Source organism: Pieris brassicae, chromosome 3, assembly GCF_905147105.1.
Source record: "Pieris brassicae chromosome 3, ilPieBrab1.1, whole genome shotgun sequence".
Taxonomy (NCBI): Eukaryota; Metazoa; Arthropoda; class Insecta; order Lepidoptera; family Pieridae; genus Pieris; species Pieris brassicae.
In genome coordinates, this window is record NC_059667.1 from 7,388,976 (window position 1) to 7,414,964 (window position 25,989).

General features: G+C 32.5%; 4 protein-coding genes across 4 annotated transcripts; 3 read left to right on the plus strand and 1 right to left on the minus strand.

Moving 5' to 3' along the window:
- The first annotated feature begins 384 nt into the window (after positions 1-384).
- LOC123707282 (GTP-binding protein Di-Ras2) lies at positions 385-8,058 on the plus strand. The gene is made up of 4 exons (XM_045657191.1): positions 385-790; positions 1,511-1,606; positions 2,196-2,456; positions 2,816-8,058. Exons 1-4 carry the CDS (start codon positions 653-655, stop codon positions 2,948-2,950), a joined length of 630 nt encoding a protein of 209 aa, XP_045513147.1. The 5' UTR covers positions 385-652; the 3' UTR covers positions 2,951-8,058.
- An 899-nt stretch (positions 8,059-8,957) lies between these two features.
- On the minus strand, positions 8,958-12,400 carry LOC123707108. Its single transcript, XM_045656905.1, has 5 exons — positions 11,879-12,400; positions 11,570-11,791; positions 11,347-11,484; positions 10,879-11,098; positions 8,958-10,142 (listed from the first exon to the last, which is right to left on the minus strand). The coding sequence occupies exons 1-5, from the start codon at positions 12,140-12,142 to the stop codon at positions 9,721-9,723; spliced, it is 1,266 nt and encodes a 421-aa protein (XP_045512861.1). The 5' UTR covers positions 12,143-12,400; the 3' UTR covers positions 8,958-9,720.
- LOC123707109 (integrator complex subunit 12) lies at positions 12,401-13,959 on the plus strand. The gene is made up of 2 exons (XM_045656906.1): positions 12,401-13,101; positions 13,300-13,959. Exons 1-2 carry the CDS (start codon positions 12,673-12,675, stop codon positions 13,573-13,575), a joined length of 705 nt encoding a protein of 234 aa, XP_045512862.1. The 5' UTR covers positions 12,401-12,672; the 3' UTR covers positions 13,576-13,959.
- A 3,772-nt stretch (positions 13,960-17,731) lies between these two features.
- On the plus strand, positions 17,732-25,259 carry LOC123707764 (doublesex- and mab-3-related transcription factor dmd-4). Its single transcript, XM_045658103.1, has 5 exons — positions 17,732-17,890; positions 20,358-20,515; positions 21,898-22,060; positions 23,884-23,960; positions 25,244-25,259. The coding sequence occupies exons 1-5, from the start codon at positions 17,732-17,734 to the stop codon at positions 25,257-25,259; spliced, it is 573 nt and encodes a 190-aa protein (XP_045514059.1).
- The last annotated feature ends 730 nt before the right edge of the window (positions 25,260-25,989 follow it).

Genomic DNA, 25,989 nt, shown 5'->3' on the forward strand with positions numbered 1-25,989 from the left:
ATTATAGAGTAGGTCAAGTAGATAGTATATATGATACAGACTGCAGCATTTAGAAAAGATAATTGTTATTAAGCGAGCTGTCATAGACGATATTAATTTCATAGGAAGATATCTAGAATGAAATTTTTAGATTATTCTGCTTCTATATTAGAAAACGTTTAGTAAATATTTTTTTAGAGATCAAAGGAAAAAACCTCGACTTAATTATTAAAATTTTTACCTTTAATTTTAGGGTAACTGTATCATGAATTTTTTGCAACAGAACTGTACTCCATATACAGAATAATTTACTGTGCTGTTATGTGTCAAATATGAAAGTAAGAACCAAAATAGACACTAGACAGTGACATATTTTATGAAAATTGAAAACTCGTACCCGTCCCGGACCCCGCGCCTCGAGTGCTTTTCAATGAATTTTCTTTAAGCAAAAGCGGATTTTCAGTTTTCACTCCTATATCTTGACTGGGCGTTGTGAAATAAAAAAAGAATGTGTTTTTATTTTTACATATCATAAGTCATATATAATTTATATCATTTAATTAAGTTGAGTTCAATGAAGAATTGAAAAAATAAGATGCAGTAATAATTACAAAGTTCCGTAAAAAGTCTTGTGATTGATTTTCAAAGAAGGTTGAGGCTCTGAAAACCAGTAATGCCGGAGCAAAGTAACGATTACCGTGTCGTCGTTTTCGGAGCAGGAGGAGTGGGAAAAAGTTCACTCGTTTTACGTTTCGTTAAAGGTACCTTCCGTGAATCTTACATACCTACAATCGAAGACACATATAGACAGGTATGAAGTTTATAGTTATATTCGGGAATGTGTACATATTTATTTATTCTCTTGACTGTTAAAACGTTGTCACAAGATTTACACTGCCTGAAGCAGCTTGTACCATACTAGTGTTTTTCATTAGTATTTTTATAGAAACAACTTAGTTAATAATACCTGCAAAAGTATGTGCTTAGAATAAAAAGCTTAATAATTGAATGTTAATATTAATATAAATAATAATTACACACATAGTACACAATATTCTAACAAAAATAAATAGTAAATAATAATATAAAGAAATAATATTTTATAAACAGATCTCCCAATAAATGTAAAAAATAAAATAAAATACTAATTCGTTTTTAATGTATAGCAATCTAGATAACATTTCTCATGAATATTACATTAAAGAGTAAATAAGAAATTGTGCCAAAATAATTTTGGCACAACATCAACAGCTATGGATCTTACATAAATAATATTTTAACTATAATAACAACTTGGGCAGAAATTTGTCTGAGACATATATGTAGTTTGTTTTTCTCAATAATTAATTATTTTCATATTATATTACAAAATGATGATAGTTTCTAGTCAAGTCTAGTAGTCTACTTTTCTCCATCCATATACAGAAATATTCATTCATTACTTATTACAACATTTTTAGTGTATTTAAATACTTAAATTTCTATTCATTAATCTTATTTGTGTGTTTATTAATAACTTACGCTGTTTTAGGTCATAAGCAGCAACAAAACTATATGTACTTTACAAATTACGGACACAACAGGCTCACACCAATTCCCAGCTATGCAGAGGTTGTCGATAAGCAAGGTACTTCTTTAATGTCTAAGTAATTTGTATTTATTTGGAATCCTGTCTCAAGCCTGTTATTTTTTGAGGTATGATATATATGATCATTGAGGTATGTAAAAGGTTTTTTTGATTTTGTTTTGTACCACTGTGTGATAAAATTTTGTCTTATCCATTTTATAAAGTTCTGTAATACAAGGTTAATGATAGTTATGGGACACAAACCAGACATAAATTAATTCTATGTCTCGGACAAGTAATATGCCAATAACTAATCCGAAATCTGAGACATATTAATGTGTGAATTTTTGGAGTGATAATTTTAACATTTATACAATTCAATATTAAGAAATGATTATAATAGAAGCCATTGTACTCATTGAAAAAGTTGACCTGTTTTACAGTGAATGGTGTAGTAAATAAACAAAAAAGGGAACTGTACTTTTATCAATATTGAGAACTGCAATTAGGAACATAACTATGCAGAATAAAATGATTATTTCAACCTCAATATTAACAATTGCCGAAACCATTTACTTCTTTTTGTAAATGATATATTATTCAGTCTATTTATGTTAGTAATGTAAACACAATTTATTCTTTGTTACAGGGACATGCCTTCATACTTGTTTACTCAGTAAGCAGTAGGCAGTCATTAGAAGAGTTAAAACCAATATGGCAAACAATAAGAGAGATAAAAGGTACCGATCTACCAAATATACCAGTGATGCTGGCAGGTAATAAGTGTGATGAGAGTCCCGAAATAAGAGAAGTGTCAGCAGCCGAGGGGCAAGTACAAGCACAAGAATGGGGTGTTTCGTTTATGGAGACCTCCGCGAAAACTAACCATAATGTTACACAGCTGTTTCAGGTATATTTTAGATATATTTTACTTGATAATTTTTATTTTATTATTATATTTTATTTTTAACTACCCACCAATAACTATTCATTGTAACCACCTCAAAAGCATGTATTTATCCATTTTCAATATCGAATCCAGTTTTCCAGTTCCTGGAATAAACAGTAGCTTAAAGTCTAGCGCCTATAGTCTTACGTAAGATTTAAAAACCTGACAATATCGAACACTAATAATAAGAAAAATGTCGGTGGAGCCGTTTCGAGTTCGATGTTCTACCTTTATGTATGTATGTAAAGGATATCGCATAAAATTTTGTTTACGAGAGTTGTAATTTAATACTGCTTTTAATCTAACGTAACTATTGACAGGAGTTGCTTAATATGGAGAAGAATAGAAACGTATCGCTACAAGTGGACGGCAAGGGGAAAAAGAAAAAAGAGAAAACTGTTAAAGATGGCGGCGAAGGATCAGCAAGTGGTAGAGAAAAATGCCTATTGATGTAGTTATATCATTTTCTTTAATAGCAACATAGTGTGATACAAAGTTAATATGTTTGAAGTTTTATATGACATAATGTTGCTGTGTCATTCTAGTCATTGTTTTAAAGCATTTAAATAAGTCATTATGCCTATTACATAATATATTATATATTTTGCTATATAAATTAACCTTATTTACACTAGTTATTAACGATTAGAACGCAGTCGCGTTCGTTAGTGAAAATACAACGAAATCAAGTCTATAGGACTACTGTTAATTAATATATATGCTAATTTTTTTTAAGTACCACACCCACAGACAAGTAAAGAGTTTGACACTTGTCTATAATTTGATTGGCATTTTAGATATAGAGGATGGGCAATTAAAACAAACCAAAAGATTTTACAGTACTTAGGTATAAAAACATCGCAAAAACAATAGACACTTCTTTCGTTTTTTTTTAATTATTCGATTTGAGGCGAAGCTGAGTTTTTACCGATTTAATTTACGTATTGAATGTTCTTTGTGAATGCATTTATATCACAATCTTGAAATAAAAATATTGAAAGAGACACAGCCCGCCATTTTTACGTATTATTTAAACTACAATGAAAGCAATCTGTCGGACATATTGACATTTGATAGCTGTCTATCCTCTATGTTTATGATGAAACGAAAATAGGCTTTATATATTATGATCTCATTTTGTGAATTTTATTTTATAAATAAAATAAATTGTTCCTATGCGGCTATGTTGCTTGTATTTGCAGTACCAACGAATTATCTGTCATTGTGAGTAAAATGTGCCAAAATGCGTATTTCACGTAAAAGTACCTTGATTTTTTTCTATAACTGGGAGTGATACAAGGAAACGATAACATTATTAGATGATTTTCGAATCTAAAGCCTAGTCTTCTATACATATGTACTCTGTATATAATGTTACACTGAATTGGTATTTGAATATCAAATTTAGGATTAGTCGTCAATTAATTTTATTAACAGAGAATTTGCCGATCTGTAATACGATTTCGTGCTGTTATCGAAAATATTTCCAAATTCATATAATTTAAGAGAATTTGTCTGAAATGTTTTATATTACATTTGAATTATTTCGTGGTATTATCATCTCATCTCTAACAATAAATTATTTTTATTTTAATTTTCCGTGGAGGTTTTTGGTTTAAATTTTTACACAACAACGGCGCGGTAACTTCAAATATTACCGAAATTATAAATAATTAATATATAAATAAAATTTTAAAAAAATGTAACACGATTACTATTTTAGTGTTACATGCAGACACTTGCCTACCACTGACGTTATGCTGAGAGTTCATTACCTTGCTATTAAAGTAAAATGGAAAAAATAAAACTGAATTTGGTTTGATCATTGATATCATTTAATGTGATATTCATTAACTCTGCAAAGGTCGTAAGAGACTCAACCTAGCTCCAACTATTCTAGGTAGGTACTATTGACACATAATTTCATGTATACCAGGTTTATTAATGCCGCTTAAAATTATTACCTGACGTTTTATACTTAAGTTATTTTATAAATTCATATCGGACCCCACTGGTCTGATTGAATGGTTTGAATGAATTATATCTTAACGGCGTTAGGAGACTGAAGACGATTTCTCGCATCACTCCCAGGTAATTTTATTTTAATTCGATTATTTTTATCATTAACAAAATATTTGAAGTCACCTAATTGTTGAATTTTTTTATCCATTAAAATTCACCTAAGTTCGTAAAACAACTCACAATGGCACGCGTATGATATTTTTACTATTTTAAAATAATAAATTTAGTGAATATAAAGTAGCTATCGCTAGTCATTGTGCACTTTATTTATATCGTTCACTAACATATCTAATTAGAATTGTCCATAAAAGTTTATCTAGTCGATTACAATTGTACCTCGGTCACAATATGTTAGCCTCTACACACACATATTTCATACCCTGCATATTAAACGCTGATAAAGGCGATTCGGGCAATGTCTTAAGGCCCTATCCCAGCACGCATTGCTGTGTCAGTGTCTCGGGGTGGACTGCGGTACGCAATGGAGAGCTGGAGCGCTGAGGCGCGCCGACCCATAATAAGAATTAGTTATGATCTTTCAAAATGAATACATAAACTACGCAACTCCAACATATATTTTTTCCATTCGCAATACTTTAAGAAACGATGACAAAAAATGGAAATAAACAATGTACTTTTTTGGAGTTGTGCGACCGTATAGGGCCTTAAACAATAGTATTACGCCGCTTATAAATTGTGATGTTAGTTACTGGCGTGTATTAACTCAATATGTAAAAAGGAGTGAGGTTTCGGAAATTAGGATTAACCATCCTTGAATATAATTATTAGTTTTAATTTTTTTTAATCGTAGTACATTCAACATTTTTCTTGTAAACTAAATAAATACACCGGTTTCTATGATTTGTCTATGAACTGAAAATTATATCTTATCGCCAGGTATCTAATTAATTTATTGAGAAAACGTGAATTTGACAGTCCTTAATTTAGACACATATACGATACAAATATGGACATAGAGTTTATGTTGTAACGTTTTCCCAATGGCAAGATACTGTGACCGAGTAGTATGCGAATAGCGAGGTTATAGCCTTATAGGTATAGAGCCGTTGAAACGTGGGCGGCACAAAGGTATTTTAATTTTGCATATCCACCTTTATGTACCCTTAGTTTTCTAAGTAAGCAAGAATATTTCACTGATTTTTTCTAATATAATAAAATTAAATTCACACGCTTATGTATATGTATTGGTAAGTCGAGTTCATCCATTTCTTTAATAATATCTTGAATGTGTGAAGGAATATATACGCCAGGAATGCATAAACTATAATTTTATAAGAAGCGCCATTTTTTATAATATTCATTTCGTGCATGATGGACTTAGGACGTTTTTTTAACAAATGTTAATGAATATGAAAAAAAAATTATGTTGTAATATTGTGAACAAGATAAAAAAAAAATGGTATGTCGCGAGATTTTCGCGCGCATTTTTTATTTATGGCATTTGACACATCGAACAAACGTCGGTAAAGAAGATATAACAATAATCGGAGGCCCTTAACTGATGCGATGAAATTATTTAAATTGATAGTACAAACTATTGAATGTTTTGATTTAAAATAAATGTATACGCGTGTGAATTTAAAAGATTATTTTTCATAATATTTGGGCACATGTTATAATTAAGATTATTATACATTTAACAAATTATTGTTACTATATTGTTGTAACTGGACCAATGTTGTTTAAAGTTGTTTGGTGTTTATTGGTAATCTTTGTTCTTTCAATCTTCTTCTGCTAGGCCTCTGACGGACACCATTATGCGGTCGGTCTTCGCTAAGATTCTGCTGACTCATTTAGATGGAATACAAGACTGTCAAGGAGACTCTTGGCTTAATAGACCAGACCGTACTTAAAGAAAGTAAAGTAATCCCCGGAACGATATATGTTTTGTTCTAATGGTTGTTATGTGTGTTTTAAAAATCGATAATCGATCAAAAGAAAAGAAAAATCGATAAAAACCCATTCAATACTAAAAATGCCTCTAAAAATTCATACCAGTGTAACTTCTAAATGAGTAGGCATTAACGAATTTTAATCTAAAAGATAATTTTTATCTCGTCTCGTGTAACAGTTTCAATCTCTTAAAACCTATAGTCCGAATGGAGAGCTGCTCACTTAGCAACGCATTATTCTTTGATGTTTTTAGCATATCTATTGTTTTGTTTCCGCTTAAACATCGCATTTAATTGCCTATTATGAAGTGAACATCCAGCTTCTTGTTTTTGGCTTGCTGAAAAATGGCCACGTCGTAATTCAGACTTGAGATACTCCGACAAAGTATTAGTAGTAGTCGAAGAAGCTGGATCTACTTTATTAATGACAAATACATTTGTACATTTCCATTATCTGTAAAATAAGTCTACAAGTAGTGTAGTCAATGAGTGAGCTTATCAATTTCTTACTTTCATGGGTGGGTACTACAACGTTCCATAGATAATTAATATTTGTGGATACTTTACAACTTCGCTTTTAATTCCCATGGAAGTAAGACTGTTCAAATTGTCTTACAAATGTATTAAATAAACTTCTCTAAGGTGCAGAATAACGAATATGGCAATAATATTGAAATAGTTTCAATTATATAAATCGATTTTGTCGAAACTTTTAGTAGTGAACCCAATTAGGGAATTCTTTAAATTCAAATAGTTCAAAGTTTACTATAATATGTTAACCTCCTTGCCTCAATTAGATAATTCGAGATTGTATGAATATAATTACTTACTGGAAGACTTATTTCTACTCTTTCTCAATTTTGTTAGAATGATAATATTGCTTCTAGAAACTTTCAAACCACATGGTTTATTCACGTTTGTATAATAATATTAGTTTTAGATCCTTAGTTGTAGTGTAGGTGGACGTAGGCGCCTCAGGGAGACGGTTAAAGCTTGTAAAACGTGGGACGGAGCGAGAACTTTTAGTTGGGCGTCTTTCGAGCGATGTTCTTCTATCTTAAGGTCAATTTATACTACCGCAGAGTCGAAGCGTTAAATTCTTCACAAATAAAGCGAAGCCGCAGGAATGCGCGCGGATTCTTGAGAATATGTGCTCACTCTTTTACGTGTAGCATCAACAGTAATGCTATTGAATCACTGGCCAGTTAATTTTTGACTTTTGTATTTTGGCACCAGGTAAATTAATTTTTCGTTCGAATCCTTCGTGATCAACGTTGACGCAGGCTAACTTTTGACTGATGACGCATACGATCGCTAGTGGGCGAGTGGATTCGCGAGAATGCGCGCCTTTTTTAAAATCTCTGAAGTAATGTGTATGTGTGCGTTACGCTGTGGTGTTAAGGTTGAATTTGTTATGTTCCGTTTTGGATAGACACTACGATGCGCTTCGACTGCACTAGTACAAATTGACCCTTAAAGAACTCTCAACCATTCTCCGACCGTACATGACATACGCTAGCGTAGTCTTTGCACATTGTGCCCCCTCCTATATTCACCGGCTACAGGTGCTCCAGTCGCGATTCATGATAATCGCGACCGGTGCGCCCTTCTATGTGAGAAACGTCGATCTCCACCACGACCTGGAGCTCCCTACCATAGCCCAATGGATGAAGTTGGCGTCCACACGCCACTTTGACAAGGCTAAACACCATCCCAATCCGCTGGTGCGTAATAGCATCAACTATTACCCCTTCCCGACAAAAAGGGCTCGTAGGAGGCCCCGACACATACTAACGGATCCGGACGATCCAATTACTGTAGCAAACAATAAATTAAATGCCGCCCGCGCGGCAAATAATAAAAATAGAAATTCACAGACTAGGGTAAAAAACCGCCTTCACCGGGGAAGGCGAGGACCTTTACTTCGCATTTCGCTCCAGTGAGATTCCGTCCTGCCCTTCAGGCGATTGACCGCTCCGCGACGGCCCAAGCCGAGGTTCGAGTCTCACAGGAGACGCCCTTGCGCTAGCCGCGGGACAAAACGCCATTCTGGCCGAGCTACGCTCGCCAAAACAGCCCGAGCTGAGCTGTAAAGGCCCTTAAGGCCAACAGCGAGATTCCTTCTTCAAAAAAAAAAATCTCAACCATTCGTTAAAATAATTCTATTAAATGCCAATGACGCAGCGTTGGAATATATGGCAAATGAAATTTACTCGACGCCCAAAATAAGATGAAGACATGATGAATGGATTATGTGAAGGCGTTCAACTAAGTTCTTGGAAGTGCGTCCCACGTGTATGGAGTGATGTTGTACATAATGTTACGTTAAAATGTTATTTATCACGAGGTTGCGAATGTTTGTTGACCAATAGCATAGATTAATAGAACTCGCTTCATACTTAGATACTGGTGTATCAAGAAAATGCTTCTTGTATCTGAACCGAATATCTCAATTACCTAATACTTTTTAATTTATCTTGTAACACTTTCTCACTAAGGCATCACAAAATAAAATATTAAATATTTTTCAGGCTTTTTATTAAAATATCATTATGCATTAGATTCACAATTTTTATCACAGTTACATAAATATACATAGTGACAAATACTTAAAAACGTAACAAAAATTCTAGTTAATTGCTTATATGATTTTTATGGCGACACATTCAGCAGCAGTGTGCGTTCCTTTCCACATTTACTGAACATATAATACATAATTAAATTCATAGATTAGTTTCTTGCCCGAGTATGTACTAATTAAGCAATACTTTTATAAACTGGTGACTAGATTTAACGTATTTAAAAAAATATATAGACTTTAAATATAGGTCATTATTTACGTGCATATAACGGCATTACGGCGTCTAAAACATGAGTAACTACTGAACAGATTTTGATGAAGTTTTTAAATTAGAATATACTTAAAAATAAATAATATCGATACAACTTAGAGCTTAGAAGTCATCTATCTCAAATATGCAATTCATTAATATCACATACATACCGGTCAATTAACCTCATGTTTGAAGTCCGTTCGAAAATAATTTATCGCCTTTCTCATTCTTACCACATCCACCATTTTATACATTGTATTTATGTTATTTAGTTTATTTATTTGGATCGTGTTTATAGCAAGTCTAGTCAACGTTATAGATTATTCTAAAATATACGGAAAACTCAAAATATCACGTAAACAATCTTCGAGTTAAATTTCAATTTTTTTCTTGATAATACTCAGGCTTAGACTAAAAATGTTTGAATATTGGCTTTTGTAAACAATGTTAATTTTATTATGCATCCCCACTCCCACCATGCTTTCTTTTGATCAAATCCTGATTTAAACTAGACTTAATGCTAGGAAGCCTTCCAGTGCTGGCCGATCTTTTCATACCCTGACCGACTTGACTTTGACTAGGATTAGTAATGGCCAAATTTTGATTATTTTGACTAACAGTCAATGCTTTGGAGCACAAATCTAAAAATCTATTTAGGGTTTTATTTGTGATTCGATCCCCTTGAATCTGTTCCGTTTGCCTTGGAGGTACATTTCGCTGTTTTAAGGCAATACTTAGTATGTAGAATAAATTTAATTGAAACGGAATATTTAGTATGAAGTTGAATACAATACTAACGAGCAACATTATGAGCATAGCATTGAATATTAATACTAAAACTACTTGTGCAATCTTGTTCAATGGATACATTAGATCATCTGAAACAATAACATTACAATATTAGTGTCAATTCTTTGTTTCTCCGTGTTAGTGTCCACTAAATATAGAACACAGACAAGACTTCCAACAATAACAGAATTTTCATGGGTTTACCAACAATTGATATTGAATTTCTTTAAATTGCAGTATCTCTAAACAATACTGAAACTTGGAGATGATTTCAAATTAGGGATGCATCGATACGCCTTTTTGTCAATACGATACCGATACTCTTATAGAAATATCATCGATACAGATATCAACGCTTATTTTAATTACTGAATTAACATTTAGAATTAAAAGTAATAATTAAATAAAGATAAATAAGTGTTAACAATTAAAATTAACATTGGTAAGATTTTTGTCATTCTGTATTTTATTTCATTTGTTATGGAAAAAATACTACGCGCGACAGCAGTTAAAAACGGGACAAAGCGGGTGAGAGAGACAACAAACTGAATAAAACGCGGGGATCCCCCGGTATAGATAATCCGTGCATCGTTTGCAACTTATTAGATCAAACAAGATGCTTGTACAATACTTTTATTAACCGCGAAATATGAAAAGTATCGTTTTATCGGCAAACCCAGAGTATCGATATCGATTTCAAATATATATTAGTAATATTAATTATTCAGTTCCAATATTATTTTATGTTAATATTGGTAAAAAAAAACTTTACAGCTGTTCTTGAAATTGTGTATTGTAAATTGATAACTATTACTATACATTTACCTGTAATACTTAAGACTATAGTATTAACGGTAGCACTGATTGTGATCATAGGCTCTGATATAATAGTTGTGAACATCCTTGCAGCTATCTTCAAAGGGTTCATATGTTTTAACATAACTATTGGGTCTGGTGGAGACACAACACATTCTGATGTCCAAAATTGCCACTTGCATGAGTTAAGGCCTGATATAAATCGGTTAACTTCTTCCTTTTCAGCTTCCTGAAACATTCATCATATATCATGTACATTAAAACAATGCAAGCAAACCCAAAATACCTTGGTTAGTTTAAATTTTTTTAATAGTAATGAAATTAAACAACATGTCTTCATTATTTTTTAGATAACTGAAATAAATAAAAAACTAACATTAAATTGCAAATATTTTCAGTTTTATATACAGATGCAATATCCCTGATAGCAATAATCTATATGTAAAAATAAACTTTGAATTTAAGACAATATCTTACTTTATATGAAATAAAGACTTCATATAAATATAGTGCTACTCCCAAAAATATTAACATGTGCTTGTATGACACATAATGCCATAACCAACATGTCGCAGTAACCATTGCAGCTACTATAAGGCTCCATGTTATGTAGTCCTGAAATTATTAAAAATAATTAATAAGTCAATCATGTTCTCAATTATTTTCATCATTTTTTTGTATTCATTTACTTTCAACTCACCTTATATTCTGTAATATATGTATAGACATATTCACTCCAAGCCATGGCTATTCTTTCAGTAATTGTTGGTTTATAAATGGATTCTTCTATATGTCCTATGGATCTCCTTAACATATTTTCAGAAAGAGCATTGTTAGATAAAATGTATTCATCAAGGCTATTAAATTGCTCTAGAGTGAATTTCATTTGTAGAGATACATCTATTGTATCATCTTCATTTTCCTATAAACATTAAAACTTTCAATGAGGAATACTTTTAATATTATTATTATTATTGTGATAATTTAAACTGTATTGTGACAAAGTTACCTTCCTCTGTCCACCTTTTAAAATTATTGCAAGTAATCGCTTATAAAACCAATCACTCATGCATTGGTTCGGTTCAGGTTTAATTTTTGCTATTTGTTTAGGTATTTTTAAATCTAGTGGTAAGTCGTCATCCTCTAAAATATTCTTATTTACATTAACGTCATCCCATGGATCTGGTCCAACTTGAGGATCACAAGTAATACATTTAATAAAAATGCATATTACTAAAGCATGATACATATTGCTGCGAGACGATAAAAGCATGTCCTAAAAATTCAAATGTTGTACAAGTAAATGTTTTTTACTGGTAGGCGATTAATGTTTACATTTTATAAACAAATTGCTTAATTTTTTAATCGTCTTTCATAGATCTACGTCGGACAGGATAAATTATCACTTTCGATCCTTTTTAGAATAAGGAAATACACGTTTTCTGTTTAATTTTAAAACACTTTTTGAGTTTCAACTTTCAAATTCAAACAACTTTGGACATTACTATTTATCAATTGTCATTTTACAACGTTTACTTGTCGATTTGTCAGTTGAATTTAAGAGTTATAATTTGACAGTAACAGTTGGTTGGAACTAAAAGTCTTAGATGTGATTTACTAAGGAAGGCATAGAAGCAAATTTATATTTATTAACGTTATTTTAATAACATGATAAGTTAGTCATCTTATTAGTTGAACAATTGTATATGTTTATCTAATACTTAACAAGTAGTAGTAGTTTACGCTTGGTCTGGACTTCGGCCTTATATTACAAATATCGGTATTTAGTAATTGCAGTTTATAATGTCATCAATAGATTTTGATCCAGCAATCAAACTATGTCTGAAATATTTACATTCAAGCGCTTCTGATTCAACTGAACAACTACGTCTTACTTTAGATGATACTATACGGCAAATATACGGGAGCTCAAAAACTCTTGGTAATGTTTTATCTAAAAAATATCTAAATGAGGAGAAAACATCATCGCCGTCACGGTCCAAACATAAAAGCGATAAGAGTTCCAGCTCGAAAACTATACCGATGCCACAACACAGTCCCCAGCAAATACAAATACCAGAAAGAGAAGGAGATGTTGGTGATATGGATGATGGCGAGTTGGCATTTGATTTATTACAAGAGGATTTGACTTGTGTTGTGTGCAGGCAAATTGCAGTGCAAGCGGGTAACCGCTTGGTTGAATGTGATGCTTGTCATGCCCTCTATCATCAGGTATTGTGTTCAGTATATTGTATGGTGTCTTATTTAAAAATAATTTTTTAAAAACATATTTTGTAGATTCATTAATAATGGTAATTAAAGTAATAAAAATCAGTGTTGGTAGGCACAGAAGGCAGATATATTTCTTCCCCCGCTGTGATGGGTGATTAGGGACTTTACACAATTAAATTAAAATTTATGTTCTTTCAGGACTGCCACAAACCGGTAATAAGTGATAATGATATGAGTTCTGGATGGCATTGTGCATCATGTCTTGCACAAGGGTTTGTATACTCTAACAAAGTGGTTAAATCTCCTACTCGAGTATCTGATTCAACTCCGGTTAAAATAACAACCAGTGCATCTGCATCTTCGTCACCGTCTAAAGTAGTAACTCCTAACATTAATATCATCTCAGCAGATAAAAGAATACAAACAATGAAGAAAAAAGCTGCCAAACAACATGAGAAAAAGAAAAGTAAATGACATAGTCTTTCTCAATGGTAATTATTAGGAATGATTGCTATTGCTATTTTACACTGACTTGTTCATTGCTATATTTGTAAAGAACCTAGTTATACATGTGGCTATTTTTAATGTTTAATACATCTTAATAAATGTTTTACTTTATATTCTAGAAAAGTTAGTTTAAGTATTCAGATGTAAAATAGAAAAAGGTAGGACATATAAAAATATATAGGATGATACTGATTTATTAATAAACTTATTATCTAATGTAAATGGTACATATTATGATATTGTATAGTAAACATATTGATATTAATCTTATGGATGAGGATTGCTTGGATCTACCTATGAAATATGAACTGTATTTAGACTTACATTTTAAACATTTTTAACCACATGTCATTACTATTTGATTTTATTTTCATTCTATTTAATAAAAGTTAATAATATAGAACATAAACATCACAAGGATAATATTATTTGTTATAACTACTTGGCACCAACTTGAATGTGAATATAGGATAAGGAAAAATTAAGTCTTTACTTTGCATGAAAGTAAAGACAAGAAAGGGTACATATGGACTAGATAATAAAAATACAAAGACTGACAAATATTTATTTCTCATAAAATACAAAATCATATGAGAAAATATATAATTACAGAAAACTAGATAATCATATGAAACTAGTTACTAACTTATATTAAAAACACATTTAAACTAAAAATACTGGAACCTTGAGGCCAAGAAAAAAAAAATAATTAGCAGTCAAAGAACTGCACAGCAAGCTTTGTCAAATAGCTTGCAAAATGCCAAAATCAATTTTCTTTCCTTGTCAATTTATAAACCTAAATGATCCCCTTCTCGAAAGCTTTATAAGGTCTGATTTGTAACTTCTGGGAAGGTGAATAGTATGACAGCCATGTTATTGTCGGTTTTCGGTCCTCTTAAGTGGAGCTGAACCGAATCTAAAAGTAAGACTTAGAAAAGATACTTAGCGTTAAACTGACTTACGTTCTCCAAAAATATATTAGATTTTCACATACGGGAGTCATCGAATGATAAAAAGTTGTGGGCAGACACTGCATCTGTTTTATTGATAATTTTTCTGTAAGACTTTGATTTTTATGATATGGCCGTGTCTACACGATGTTTCCTTCATGGTATGCGCAAATTAATTGCTCACAGAAACAAAATCTGCTAGTGCAGTTAAGGTTCGAATACACCTCACTGTCGAGCCAACTCATTTGATTGATAAAGATCATAAATAGTTATAAATACTGCATCAATAGTTCAATTCATTTTTATTTATATAAGATTTAATTTGTTATCTTTTGCTCATCTATACAGATTCATGTGAAGGGCGATATCCATACGGGTGATATTTATTAAAGTGTGTAACTCTGGGAAAGTTTTGTGTAAAATTTAGTAACTTCAAATTCAGGCTTCTAATTTTACCACCACGAAGTTATTGGGTCGTAAATGGCCTGAACTGCTATGAACAGGATGGTACGGCCGTGCTGTTCTTTTCCTCGACTTGGAGGACACACTGCTGTGACTACAAACGTAGAAGAAACCAGCTGCAATCCTTGGTCATGACCTCAGTTTCTTTATCTGTTATTTTTATTGGCTTAAAACACGTGTTAAAGCAGACATACGCTGGCCAAAAATAAATATTGTTAATAATAAGTTTTCTCATAGTGTTTTCTTTTACGAGTATGTCCATTAAAGGCTCAACCCTTAAGTTGATAGTCGCAGGCCCCCGAGTGTCACTCTAACTCTGCCTAAAATAGATAGTGATCTCATAAAATAATAAACTTATAAAAAGGTTTCAAATAATATGCATCGTTATTTTACTGTAACTTGAACTTAAATCATAATCAGTTTAGATCTTGTTGGAACAGTAACAGTAACTAACCTAACCTAACCAAGAAATTTATTTTTTTGGTATTCCCTTTTCTCACGTGTCAAAGCATTGTCGCGCACCCGGTTGCCGACGGTAAAAGCTTTGACGACTTAACATGGATATTTGTATAAATGTAATATACAGACTTAGTATTATTAAAAATAGGTTTTTTTGCTCCGCCACATTTGGAATTAAACTGCTTTGAGAAATCGCTTTTTATTCAGAAATAAATTATTTTTGTAACTGTTTCCTATTCAATAAAATATAACATAATGGAAATATAACTTTATTTGATACAAACAATAGGATTGTTACAGTTATGATTATTTATAGATTTAAATAGTAATCATAGAAAATGTTATGCATTTAATAACAAATAATAAACATTTTAAAATTTTATTAATTTTAATTTTATTTAATTTTAATTTTATTTTAACATTTTAAAATTATAAAAAATGACATTATTTTTAATATAGTTTATTTACATTTAACTAATGTATGTAGGTACCATTTTGTTCGATAACTTTTTGCCATCTTGTAGGTACATGATTCCATTGGTATAGAAATTATGGGGCTTCTGATCAAAGTACTACGACAATTGGGTTTGGCAGTCTTCTCATGATGCTAACCGGACACTACCTAAAGAATTCTGAAGAGACCGAAACAGGTGGAAATCTGAAGGTGCAAGGCCTATACGGCGGATGCATTAACACTTCCCAGCCAAGCTCTCTTACTTTTGCTGAGTGGCTAAAAATATATGTGAGGTCTAGCGTTATCATGATGAAAAACCGTGATAAACAACATTACCAGAAGGTTGATTAATTCTGGCCGCTTCCTCTCAACTTCTTGGTTTAATCTCATCAGTTGTTCGCAGTACATTTCAGAAAAGATGGTAAAATTTCAAAATGTATCGAATTTCTTCATAAGATTCACTCATCTTTACTTGACATTACGAAAAATAAATGAAAATCACACATTTTACTCATTTGAATTTATAATTATCTTCTTTAAAATTTAAACTTTTAATGATACCAAAACCAGCCAGATACAAATAGTAATAATAAATAGCCAAAGAGATTTTATTACACGTTCATACATACTATAATGCGAAAAGACTTTTTTCCCATCCTAATATTTATTAGTAACTTTTGTATTGAAATGTTGATACGAAAACAAAAAAATAACGTAATTTTAAAATGTATGCAACGTGATACTAGAATGAGTATCATATATTTTTTGGCAAAGAAAACTACTTTTCTCGACAAACATCATTTCTCGTCGCCTCAGTAAACATTAACGTATTACATAGATAGATTGTTGCTTAACTAAATGAAACATACTACTATCGGTAGATGTTTTTGAAAATATGTAACCAATAGTTAAGAGGGTGGAATCTGATTGGTAGAATCTCTTCGAGGGGCGGATAGCAACGTGCAGGCTGCTATATAGTTATTTCAGTCTGCGCTTTGTATCTCTGAAAATAGAGTCTTTTTCACCGTCAGAAAGTTTGATACAGTTTTCTAGTAGCTACGCCTTTTTTGTTTCATGAAACCACTCGAAATATTAGTAGTTGATTGTGGGCGGCTGTTTAGTGATGTTAAATTATGAGGGACTTTTTTGAGTGATACAAATACAAGTTGAAGAATAACAATCCAACGTTGTATGTACAAGTAAGTATTTATTTATGGTTTTCTTAATTTATAAGTGATATTAATTAAATCTGATTTGCCTGCTCGTTAAACATTTCTTGAACTTTATTTTTAATATCTTATTATTAAACCAAAGTCAATTTTTTCACTACAAACTTGAATATAATAACACTATCTACTCTCGAAAAAAAGGTTATCTTCTAATTATTTTACGATGTTCCTTCCTTTTAAAATACTACGTTACTACAGAAGAGTTATTAGTTTTTGGCCATCCATTCGATTGGCATCATAAAAGTAGGGGTGTTTTTTTTTTAAATTTAAGGCGGTTCGAACAAACGAGGCAAGTATTTTTTAGAATCTTTGAATGAAAAATTAGTCATTTTTAAAAATAACATAAAGACTTATTTTAGTAAATATTTAGTATTTTAGTTTTAGTAATCTACGATATTTAATGTACTTTTCCTCCATGTCCCATAACTTTGGGACGCCCTGTGTACATTTTGTAGTCCAAAACCTAAGCGCTTGCCCACCATATTTGTGTTTAGCTACTCTAGGGCCTACATTAAAAATGTTACATTTAAATGTTGCTGCATTTGTCACATTCTTGTGTTTTTATAGAGATGAATAGTGGAAAAGCGAGAGTACCAAAATGCGCTAGATGCCGTAACCATGGCTTGATCTCCAGTCTACGTGGTCATAAGAAAGCTTGTGCTTATCGCAACTGTCAATGCCCTAAGTGTGGCTTGATTAAAGAACGCCAGAGGATTATGGCGGCTCAGGTAAGCAGATTTACAAGAATTAAAGCTTTTGGTGGATAATAATCACAGCGACTCACTTCCTTTATTTTTGAGAGGCCGTTTTAAAGCAAAGACTAATTTATTGAAATACTTTTCAATCACATTTAGGGGTATAATTCAAATTCGTGACTTGCGGCAAAGTATTTTTTCTAAATTTGACAAACAGGGACTTAATTATCGTTGAGTGACCTTATCCTTACGAATAAATTGTAGCTCAATTGAAAAATTTTATTTAATTTAGTGGCCATTTTTCGTATGAATAAAAAAATATTATTTTATAAAATGATTGTGGTTTTCAAAGATACATTTAAAGTGAAATATAGGTAGGTGAAAAAAAGTGTGCGTGCATTAAGTGTACACACGTAAGAAGTGAAACTTCTTTATGTCTTTACTTACCTTAAAAAATGTTATCTATTATATGCAACTTTACAGAAATTGGTTGAATAATCTTAGATAAAGTTCAACATAAGGCTTTTATTATCATAGACATGAATACAAATAATGCAATTATTTCATTTTACCTTATTACTACTAAGATTATTACAGAATTTCATTAATTGTAATAGAATTATTACTATCATTGTTATCATATATTAATGGCTTCGAATCTCTTCGAATCAACAGTGAACAAGGAAAAAATTGGCACGTAACGGAAAAATGGTACGCGTCACCCAAAAACGTGACGGTACATTAAAGAAGTTTCACTTCAAAAATCTAGTGCTTTAAATAAAACGCAACCAACTAATATTTATTTCTAAAGATATATTTAATAACACACAAATACAGAGTATTTAAAATATTCTTAATATACATTGCATTCTTAATGTAAAATATATTTAACATAATAATTAAAAATGAATAAATGAGCCCCACGGCCCAAGAGTCTCCACTCCAAAGGGAACAAAATCAAAGTTGAAGGAAAGACTCTTGCGTTTGCCGTTTTTATTCCGCATGCTATGCGACTGCCAGGTCTTGTGCTTAAATTCCGAAATACTGTTTTGAATTTACTTTATATTTTGCACGATAGAAAGTGTAGCCAACAGTCATTTCGTTTATAATATATTCAACGTATTGGTAAAAAAATGTAGGTACAAAATAATCAATCACTGAAAAGAAATGAAATCCATTAATAAATGACTACGTAAAGAGAATTACGCAAAATAATACGCAATTTATTACGATTATCTTGGTTTTTTTTATTCAACTTTTATAACTGTTTTATATCAAATTTTAAATTTGTCGAATACATATTTTTACAAAAACAATATAGAGCCCAGAGATAATAATCATTATCAGAGAAATATTAAATCTTCTTTAGTTTCGCTACAGGACTTCAAGCTCTATGGTACAAAAAAGTTAGTGATTGTAATTCGAGAATTATAGTCTAATCTGTGTTATCAATACGTTTACAAATACCCGCGGAGGCGTTAATGTGTTTTAATGTAGTGAAATCGAGATCAGCTAATGCGATGCTGGGTTTATTTGAACAAGTGGCACATGTTTACAGAAGACGCCGGATGAAACATCGATCGGTTTGTACAGTAATGCATCGTGTCCCACCACTTTCAGATTCGGGAGTGTCTTTTATTTTTAATTAAATTTACAGGTTCCATTTTTGGGTTTCAACGCGAGTTTTTTTCAGACGTCTTTTGTTTTAAATCTTCCTAGAAGCTTACAAATGAACGTGTAACTTTTCAAAATAGATAGGACTAGTTGGTATGGTCGAAAAACTTAAGCCTGCCTTTATTTTTCGCCCAAAATAATAATAAATAATATAGTAACGTCTTAAATAAAGCTTATGAATTTATAAAGTTATATTTTATGCGATACTTCTTCTAGCTCTGGGTTGGTATGCACAAAGATGTCTACTTGACAGAATTTTAATACTAACTTAAAACATTAATATAAATAAGAAAACATTTAGAGTCTTCTAAACAAAAGCATGTGCAAAAATTCATTTCGTATTCCAGTAGCGAAGACTATAATTTAATTTGCAGGGATCAGATTTTGTTTTTGTTACCAATGAGACATCACTCATGTCCCCGGGGTGACCGCCGACCGCTTACCAAACAAACAATGTTTGTTTGTCATTGATTTTCCGATAAATTAATTTACTATATCGAATTACTTCTATAAATACAGTGGAATAAATTTACTTTTCAAATAAATTGTGGTGACGTATTTTATAGTTAAAGCTTTTTAGGATAAATAATTTAAGTATCTGGTTACAAGAACAAGCTTTCATTCCATTTAAAAAGTTGTAACTTTTGTTTAATTAGTCATAGTTTTTAATTTCGTTGTAAATTTAAATGGTCCGAGTAGTTTAAAGAAGCTGTTCTTTTGTTTACGCGATACTAATTTAAAATTATTTATTTAAGTTCTGTATTTTATTTTAAATTGGGTTTCTTTTCTTCTCTCATGTCCTTTAATACTTAACTTTTTTAAACAGGTGGCGTTAAAAAGGCAACAAGCGGCGGAGGACAAGATCGCTCTACACTTAGCGTCAGTGGAGAGCGGGACGTCTTTGGAGGCTTTGCCACCAGGAAGAATCTATGGTATGAGGGTCACGGGACCTTGCCAAAGTCCTGGGCCGGAGCCAGATTCAGCTGCTGATGACCATACTGTACGACCGACATTATTATTATATTATAAGGAATTAATAAGATTTTTAACGTACAAATATTATTCAGGACTCGCTGACTTTTTCTTGTGTAATCGTAAAGGCCTTCACATTTTACATTTGCCTATCAATCATAATAGTTATACCTATATTTGAGTAGTATTCTCAATTTTTATGTTATATTAATATACCTGTTGTGCTAATCCTACAAAGATTTGTATCGGTAAAGTAGTAGGTAGCGTTGGTCGCTAACAGAGCTTACTTTGCAGCCGATTCACATAGACAGTGAGACCAGTGATTCTCTTCCTGACTGTTGTTCTCCTGATTCATCAGATCGTACTCTGGGACTTCGGCCTTGGTAAGTTAATAAAAATAACACTTTATTTACACAATATAAGCGAAAAAAAGACATGGGATTTTCTGTACGATGTTTTTTTTGCTTAAGCCAGGACGGATACACAATATATGCACAATATTAGGTATGCATATAACTTCTTTTAGGTATCAGTAATACTTTACGTTCTTGTTTTTTCAGTCTTTTTAAATGTTAACCATAGATTATTAAAGGTGTAATTGTAACCCGCGCATATAATATTAATCTATACGAATGTCTAATATTATAAAAGGGAAAAAAATATGTTTTTGTATGTATGTTTGAATCACTGACTGATATAGACTATATTACATTATCAAAAAAGATATGGAGCCCTTATAAAAATGCAATAATATTGTGTGTGTTAAAAGGTGTTAAAAATTGTCCTTAAAATCTGTCATGTCTGTGAAACTATTACTGATAGAAAAAAAAGTATTAATATGTACAAAAGGAATGTTTTATCCATGGGCAGTTGTATGTATACCGAGTCGGAACTCCAAAACATGAAATTATTTTTCTGCCACATATATTTTCTATAGTAGGATAAGTTACCATGTATTTATTCTGGGTTATATTACAATTGCGGTGAACATAAATTTTGTAGAAAAAAATACAATAAAATACTACATTTCCTATATAAGCTTTTCTAGTAAGTTTTTATGTAAGAATACTTATTCCCTTAACATACCGATTAGGTACCTCATTAATAGTATGCTACAATTCTATTTAAGCGATTCTGATGTATATCGAATGACATTTCATATTATGTGTGTTAATACAATCACACTCATCATATGATGCTAAGATGAGACTAAATGCATTGTGCTCTGAATGACGAGTTCGTTCCAGGCTTTTATTTCCCAAGACCAAGCATTTACCCTTTATTACAAAATCATATAAATACCTTTATACTGAAGGGGGCCAATAAACATTTGTGTACTAATAAAGTATTTGCATAATATCTTTCCCGGCTATATAATATATTTTCAACAGTGGAACTACCAATGAAAATTCAGAAAGTGAAAACCCGGTCAGCACAGCAAGTTTGGAAATGTTAAAGAAATTATTTCCTGGAAAAAAGCGTTCAGTCCTCGAATTGGTTCTACGAAGATGCAACCACGACTTACTGCGTGCTGTTGAACATTGCAATGCTATTCAGGTAAAAAAACAGTGGATCCTTTAGGTCTGGGTCTTATGATCATGTATTTTCCTTAATAGGTATATAGGTGATCTATCTGTGGCGGAAACATGCCGTCAACTTCTCTAAATCATGCCGGTATCCGGCACTTCACTGTAAGAGCGAGTCTTATATGCTCAGCCACGATTTGAAAGCACGACCTCAGGGTTGAGTGGCGCACGCTCAAGCCGTCCACCGCTCATAAATGTTAAAAAAACATGATTTAAAAAATATGTCAGAATAAAAAACATCTAAAATGAAGTATCCTGTTTTTTACTGGATTAATATATGCTTAAAATTAAAATTGTTTGTGTTATATTTTCTTTATATGTACATTATATACATATAGTATACATATTAGATCCTTACATATGAAATTGGCGTTTTGTATGGGAGGAACAAAAAGTCGAATATTTTTAAATATAATATATTTAAGTAATCAAAGTATGAACCATTGTTTTTTATGCACTTTTGCCATCTCATAGGTAATTCATTGATCCCTTTACTAAAAAAACCAGTAGGACTTTAAGAAGGAATAAAATCTGTGAAGGCGATTTGGACTGCCCCATCAGAGTTAAATTTTTTCCCTTGAAAGAAGTTGTGCAAATTTCGAAAAAAATGGTAATCTGTTGCAGCAAGGTCCGGGGAGTACGGAGGATGTCTTAGACATTCCAATTGAAGCTCTTCTAATTTGGTAGCCGTCTGTTGTGCAGTGTGTGGTCTAGCGTTGTCGTGAAGTAGCAGCGGCGTGGAGCGATTGACCAGCCTAGGTTGTTTAGCCGCTAGCTTTTCCATCATGGTTTGCAATTGCTGACAATAGACATCAGCCGTAATAGTCTGGCCAGATTTGAGAATACTGCAATGAACAATAACGGCTAGTCCACCAAACGCGTAACTTAACAAGTAACTTTTTTGGGGTTAATTTTCGCTTGGGGCAGGATTTGGCTGGCTAGCCAGGATCCAACCATTACGCTGAGCATCTCCGATTATCGTAAAGAATCCATTTTTCATCACAGGTAATGATTCGGTTTAAAATACCTTCATTCTTGTGCCGGTTCAGTAATGTAACGCAGCAGTCGACGCGCGTTTGTCAGTTTGCTTCAGTCAATGCGTGAGGTACCCACCTTTCAAGCTTTTAAATCTTCCCAATTTGCTTCAAGTGAATTAAAACAGTTTTATCACTAACACCGCAGCCTGCAGCTAACTCGGACGTGGTTTGCGGTGGATCCGCTTCCACAATAGCCTTCAATACTTCATTATCAACTTGGGTCTCAGGCCGTCCACGGGGCTTGTTCTGCAGGTCGAAATTTCCAGGACGAAAACGTTGGAACCAAAAACGAACTGTGTTTTCTTTTGCAACCTGACCGCCATACACATCATTCACCCTTCGAGTCGTTTCCGCAGCACTAATGCCACGGCGAACTCGTACTCGTAAATAATGCGATACTTTAAACTTTCCATTTTGTAAAATGAGTGACGCAAACAGAAAAAAACAAATGAATGACGGTCATCGAAGCACAAATACATGAGTAAATAGCTGTACAAATTTGAATTTGAAATTCCTAACCAAAGAGGAGGTATTAGAGGTCAAAGTGGCCAGTACGACAAAACGCCAATTTCATATGTAAGGACCTAATATTTGAAATGAGTCGTTTAAAACAAGGTTCACTATTTTCTTGGTCTATATTTTTTCATTAAGTTTATTCATAGATCCGTTTACTTTACAAATTGTGTCTGTTTAAGGCTTTTTTATGAATATTGATAATGTTTAAGACTTTCTAAAAACACATAAATCTTGTTAACAGGGCTCAAAAGAGAAATTGCCTACCATAACACCACCTATGAGCTATGGATTGACAAACCCAGAAGAACCTTCGAGATGGTCAGCCTTCAGACCTGTAGGGCCTCGTACTCCCTCGCTTATGTCGGCTTTGGTTATGGGCAGGGTCTGTGGGTCTGATTGGTTGGTGCCTCTCCCTGCGTTACCAGCTCTTTCTGCTCCTCTTCTATTACCGTTCCAACACCCACATGCCCCACCACCTTGCAACCCCTGTACGCCTGATTGTCGACAGTGTAACAGTCATCATTAGAGATTGTAAAATATGATTTATTATTTGTATTTTAGCACTTTTATTATATAATTAAAAAAAAAATATTGTTTACGTTTTGTGCTTATCGATACGTGCTTCTTCTGCATTTCAGTTGAAAGTTAAGTGCACTGTATACACTGAATTAATTTTTAAGAAGGGATTGATAGATATCACGTGTGAGCCGCGTGATTATAGAATTATACTTCACACGTTGGATACGTGTGAAGTATCTTAGTAGTACCTTATTCCGTGTTCTAAAGGCACGCCAACTTAAAAATCAATCAATGGCACTACAACCTTTTTAGGTCTGGGCTTGTGCTTTGTGCTTGACGCACGTCGTCGACATTTTGGGTCTAAGACAAGGCGGTTTCCACAGGATGTTTTCCTTCGCCGTTCGAGCTAATGCTAAATGCGCACATAGAAAGAAAATCCATTGCACAGCAGGAGATCGAAGCCACGACCTCAGGGATGAGAGTCGCATGCTGAAGCCACTAGGCCAACACTGCGCCAACTTTAAACCCATATAAAATGTGTAATAAGTATAAAGTATACAGAAGCACCCAAAAATCCAATAAGTTAATGCTGGATATAAATGGTGTGGTGTAATGAATCGATAATATAGTAGCTGCAGATAGAAGACTTCAGAAAAATATGTTTAAGTCAGGTAAAAATCTCTCGCTTTTCGACATATTCGACATTTTCGAACATTCAAAATAATATACCCAAGCTACTGTTGGTGGCAACGCTCCTATGACAATATTACCCACACATTCATTACGCCACACATATAAATATAATAAAATATTTTTTCATGTAAAAGTATGTTTCAATATCATGTAGACCTATATTGCTAGTGCGTTTAGTCTATTATATAAGATGTAATAGTAAAATTACGTAGATTTGTGATTCTTATAAAATGTAAGTATTTAGATAAAAACAAGTATCGTTATCTATGTTTGCAATAATTATTTCGTTAAGGATATCTGTAATAAATATATAGAACAGTAACAAAGGCTTTTTTTAAACCTGCGTCCAGTTTTTATAATAATCATTTATTTGCACGAAAATGGTATAGGTACATGCATAGGTAATAGGTACATACATAGGTAGGCTAATTTGTCTTATATTATTTGAATTACATACAATCCCAATTATCATTTAAATTTATAACTACGCCATCATTATTATACAATATTAGTACATCATCACAATATTTAATTCATATAATCATTAACCAAATATATTTTAGATTTAGTCAATTTCTTTTTTATTACAAAAAAAGGTAAAAATGTAACGCAAGCCGCGAAAAAAAATTGCGATGTTTATGGACCTAGTGCAGTGTCTGTGAGAGTAGCACAAATTTGGTTTAAGCGTTTTCAATCCGGAAATTTTGATGTCAACGCTCTGGTCTGGTGGGTATCTCACGAGCTCACTGAAAGTGATCTAATGAACCGTGTACTCATTTGTGATTCTTTATTACGACGTAATGAAACCGAACCATTTTTGAAGAAGCTTATAACTGGTGATGAAAAGTATTACGTACGAAAAAGGTCAAACGGCCGGTCAGGCTTCACAGACTGTGACGAAACCTGGGTTAACTCGCAACAAGGTGATGCTGTGTGTGTAGTGGGATAGGAAGATCATTATTCATTATGAGCTGTTACCACCAGGCAGGACCATCGATTCTGAACTCTACTGCGAACAACTGCTGATGACATAAAAAATAAATTAGTATGGCCGACCATAAAATAACAGCATCTTATACCGATATAAGATGCTGTTATTTACAAGTTATGTTTTTGATGGCATTATTATAGCTTG

What these genes read in the sequence shown, in the direction of transcription:
- LOC123707109 (XM_045656906.1), top strand. Translation starts at nt 12,673, where the DNA reads ATGTCATCAATAGATTTTGATCCAGCAATCAAACTATGTCTGAAATAT. An exon ending in GTCATGCCCTCTATCATCAG is followed by an intron (nt 13,102 to 13,299) that starts GTATTGTGTTCA and finishes ATGTTCTTTCAG; the next exon opens with GACTGCCACAAACCGGTAAT.
- LOC123707764 (XM_045658103.1), top strand. Translation starts at nt 17,732, where the DNA reads ATGAATAGTGGAAAAGCGAGAGTACCAAAATGCGCTAGATGCCGTAAC. An exon ending in AGAGGATTATGGCGGCTCAG is followed by an intron (nt 17,891 to 20,357) that starts GTAAGCAGATTT and finishes TTTTTTAAACAG; the next exon opens with GTGGCGTTAAAAAGGCAACA. An exon ending in AACATTGCAATGCTATTCAG is followed by an intron (nt 22,061 to 23,883) that starts GTAAAAAAACAG and finishes TCTTGTTAACAG; the next exon opens with GGCTCAAAAGAGAAATTGCC.
- LOC123707108 (XM_045656905.1), bottom strand. Translation starts at nt 12,142, where the DNA reads ATGCTTTTATCGTCTCGCAGCAATATGTATCATGCTTTAGTAATATGC. An exon ending in TAAAAGGTGGACAGAGGAAG is followed by an intron (nt 11,792 to 11,878) that starts GTAACTTTGTCA and finishes TAATGTTTATAG; the next exon opens with GAAAATGAAGATGATACAAT. An exon ending in AAGTCTTTATTTCATATAAA is followed by an intron (nt 11,099 to 11,346) that starts GTAAGATATTGT and finishes TGAATGTTTCAG; the next exon opens with GAAGCTGAAAAGGAAGAAGT.
- LOC123707282 (XM_045657191.1), top strand. Translation starts at nt 653, where the DNA reads ATGCCGGAGCAAAGTAACGATTACCGTGTCGTCGTTTTCGGAGCAGGA. An exon ending in TCGAAGACACATATAGACAG is followed by an intron (nt 791 to 1,510) that starts GTATGAAGTTTA and finishes ACGCTGTTTTAG; the next exon opens with GTCATAAGCAGCAACAAAAC. An exon ending in AGAGGTTGTCGATAAGCAAG is followed by an intron (nt 1,607 to 2,195) that starts GTACTTCTTTAA and finishes TCTTTGTTACAG; the next exon opens with GGACATGCCTTCATACTTGT.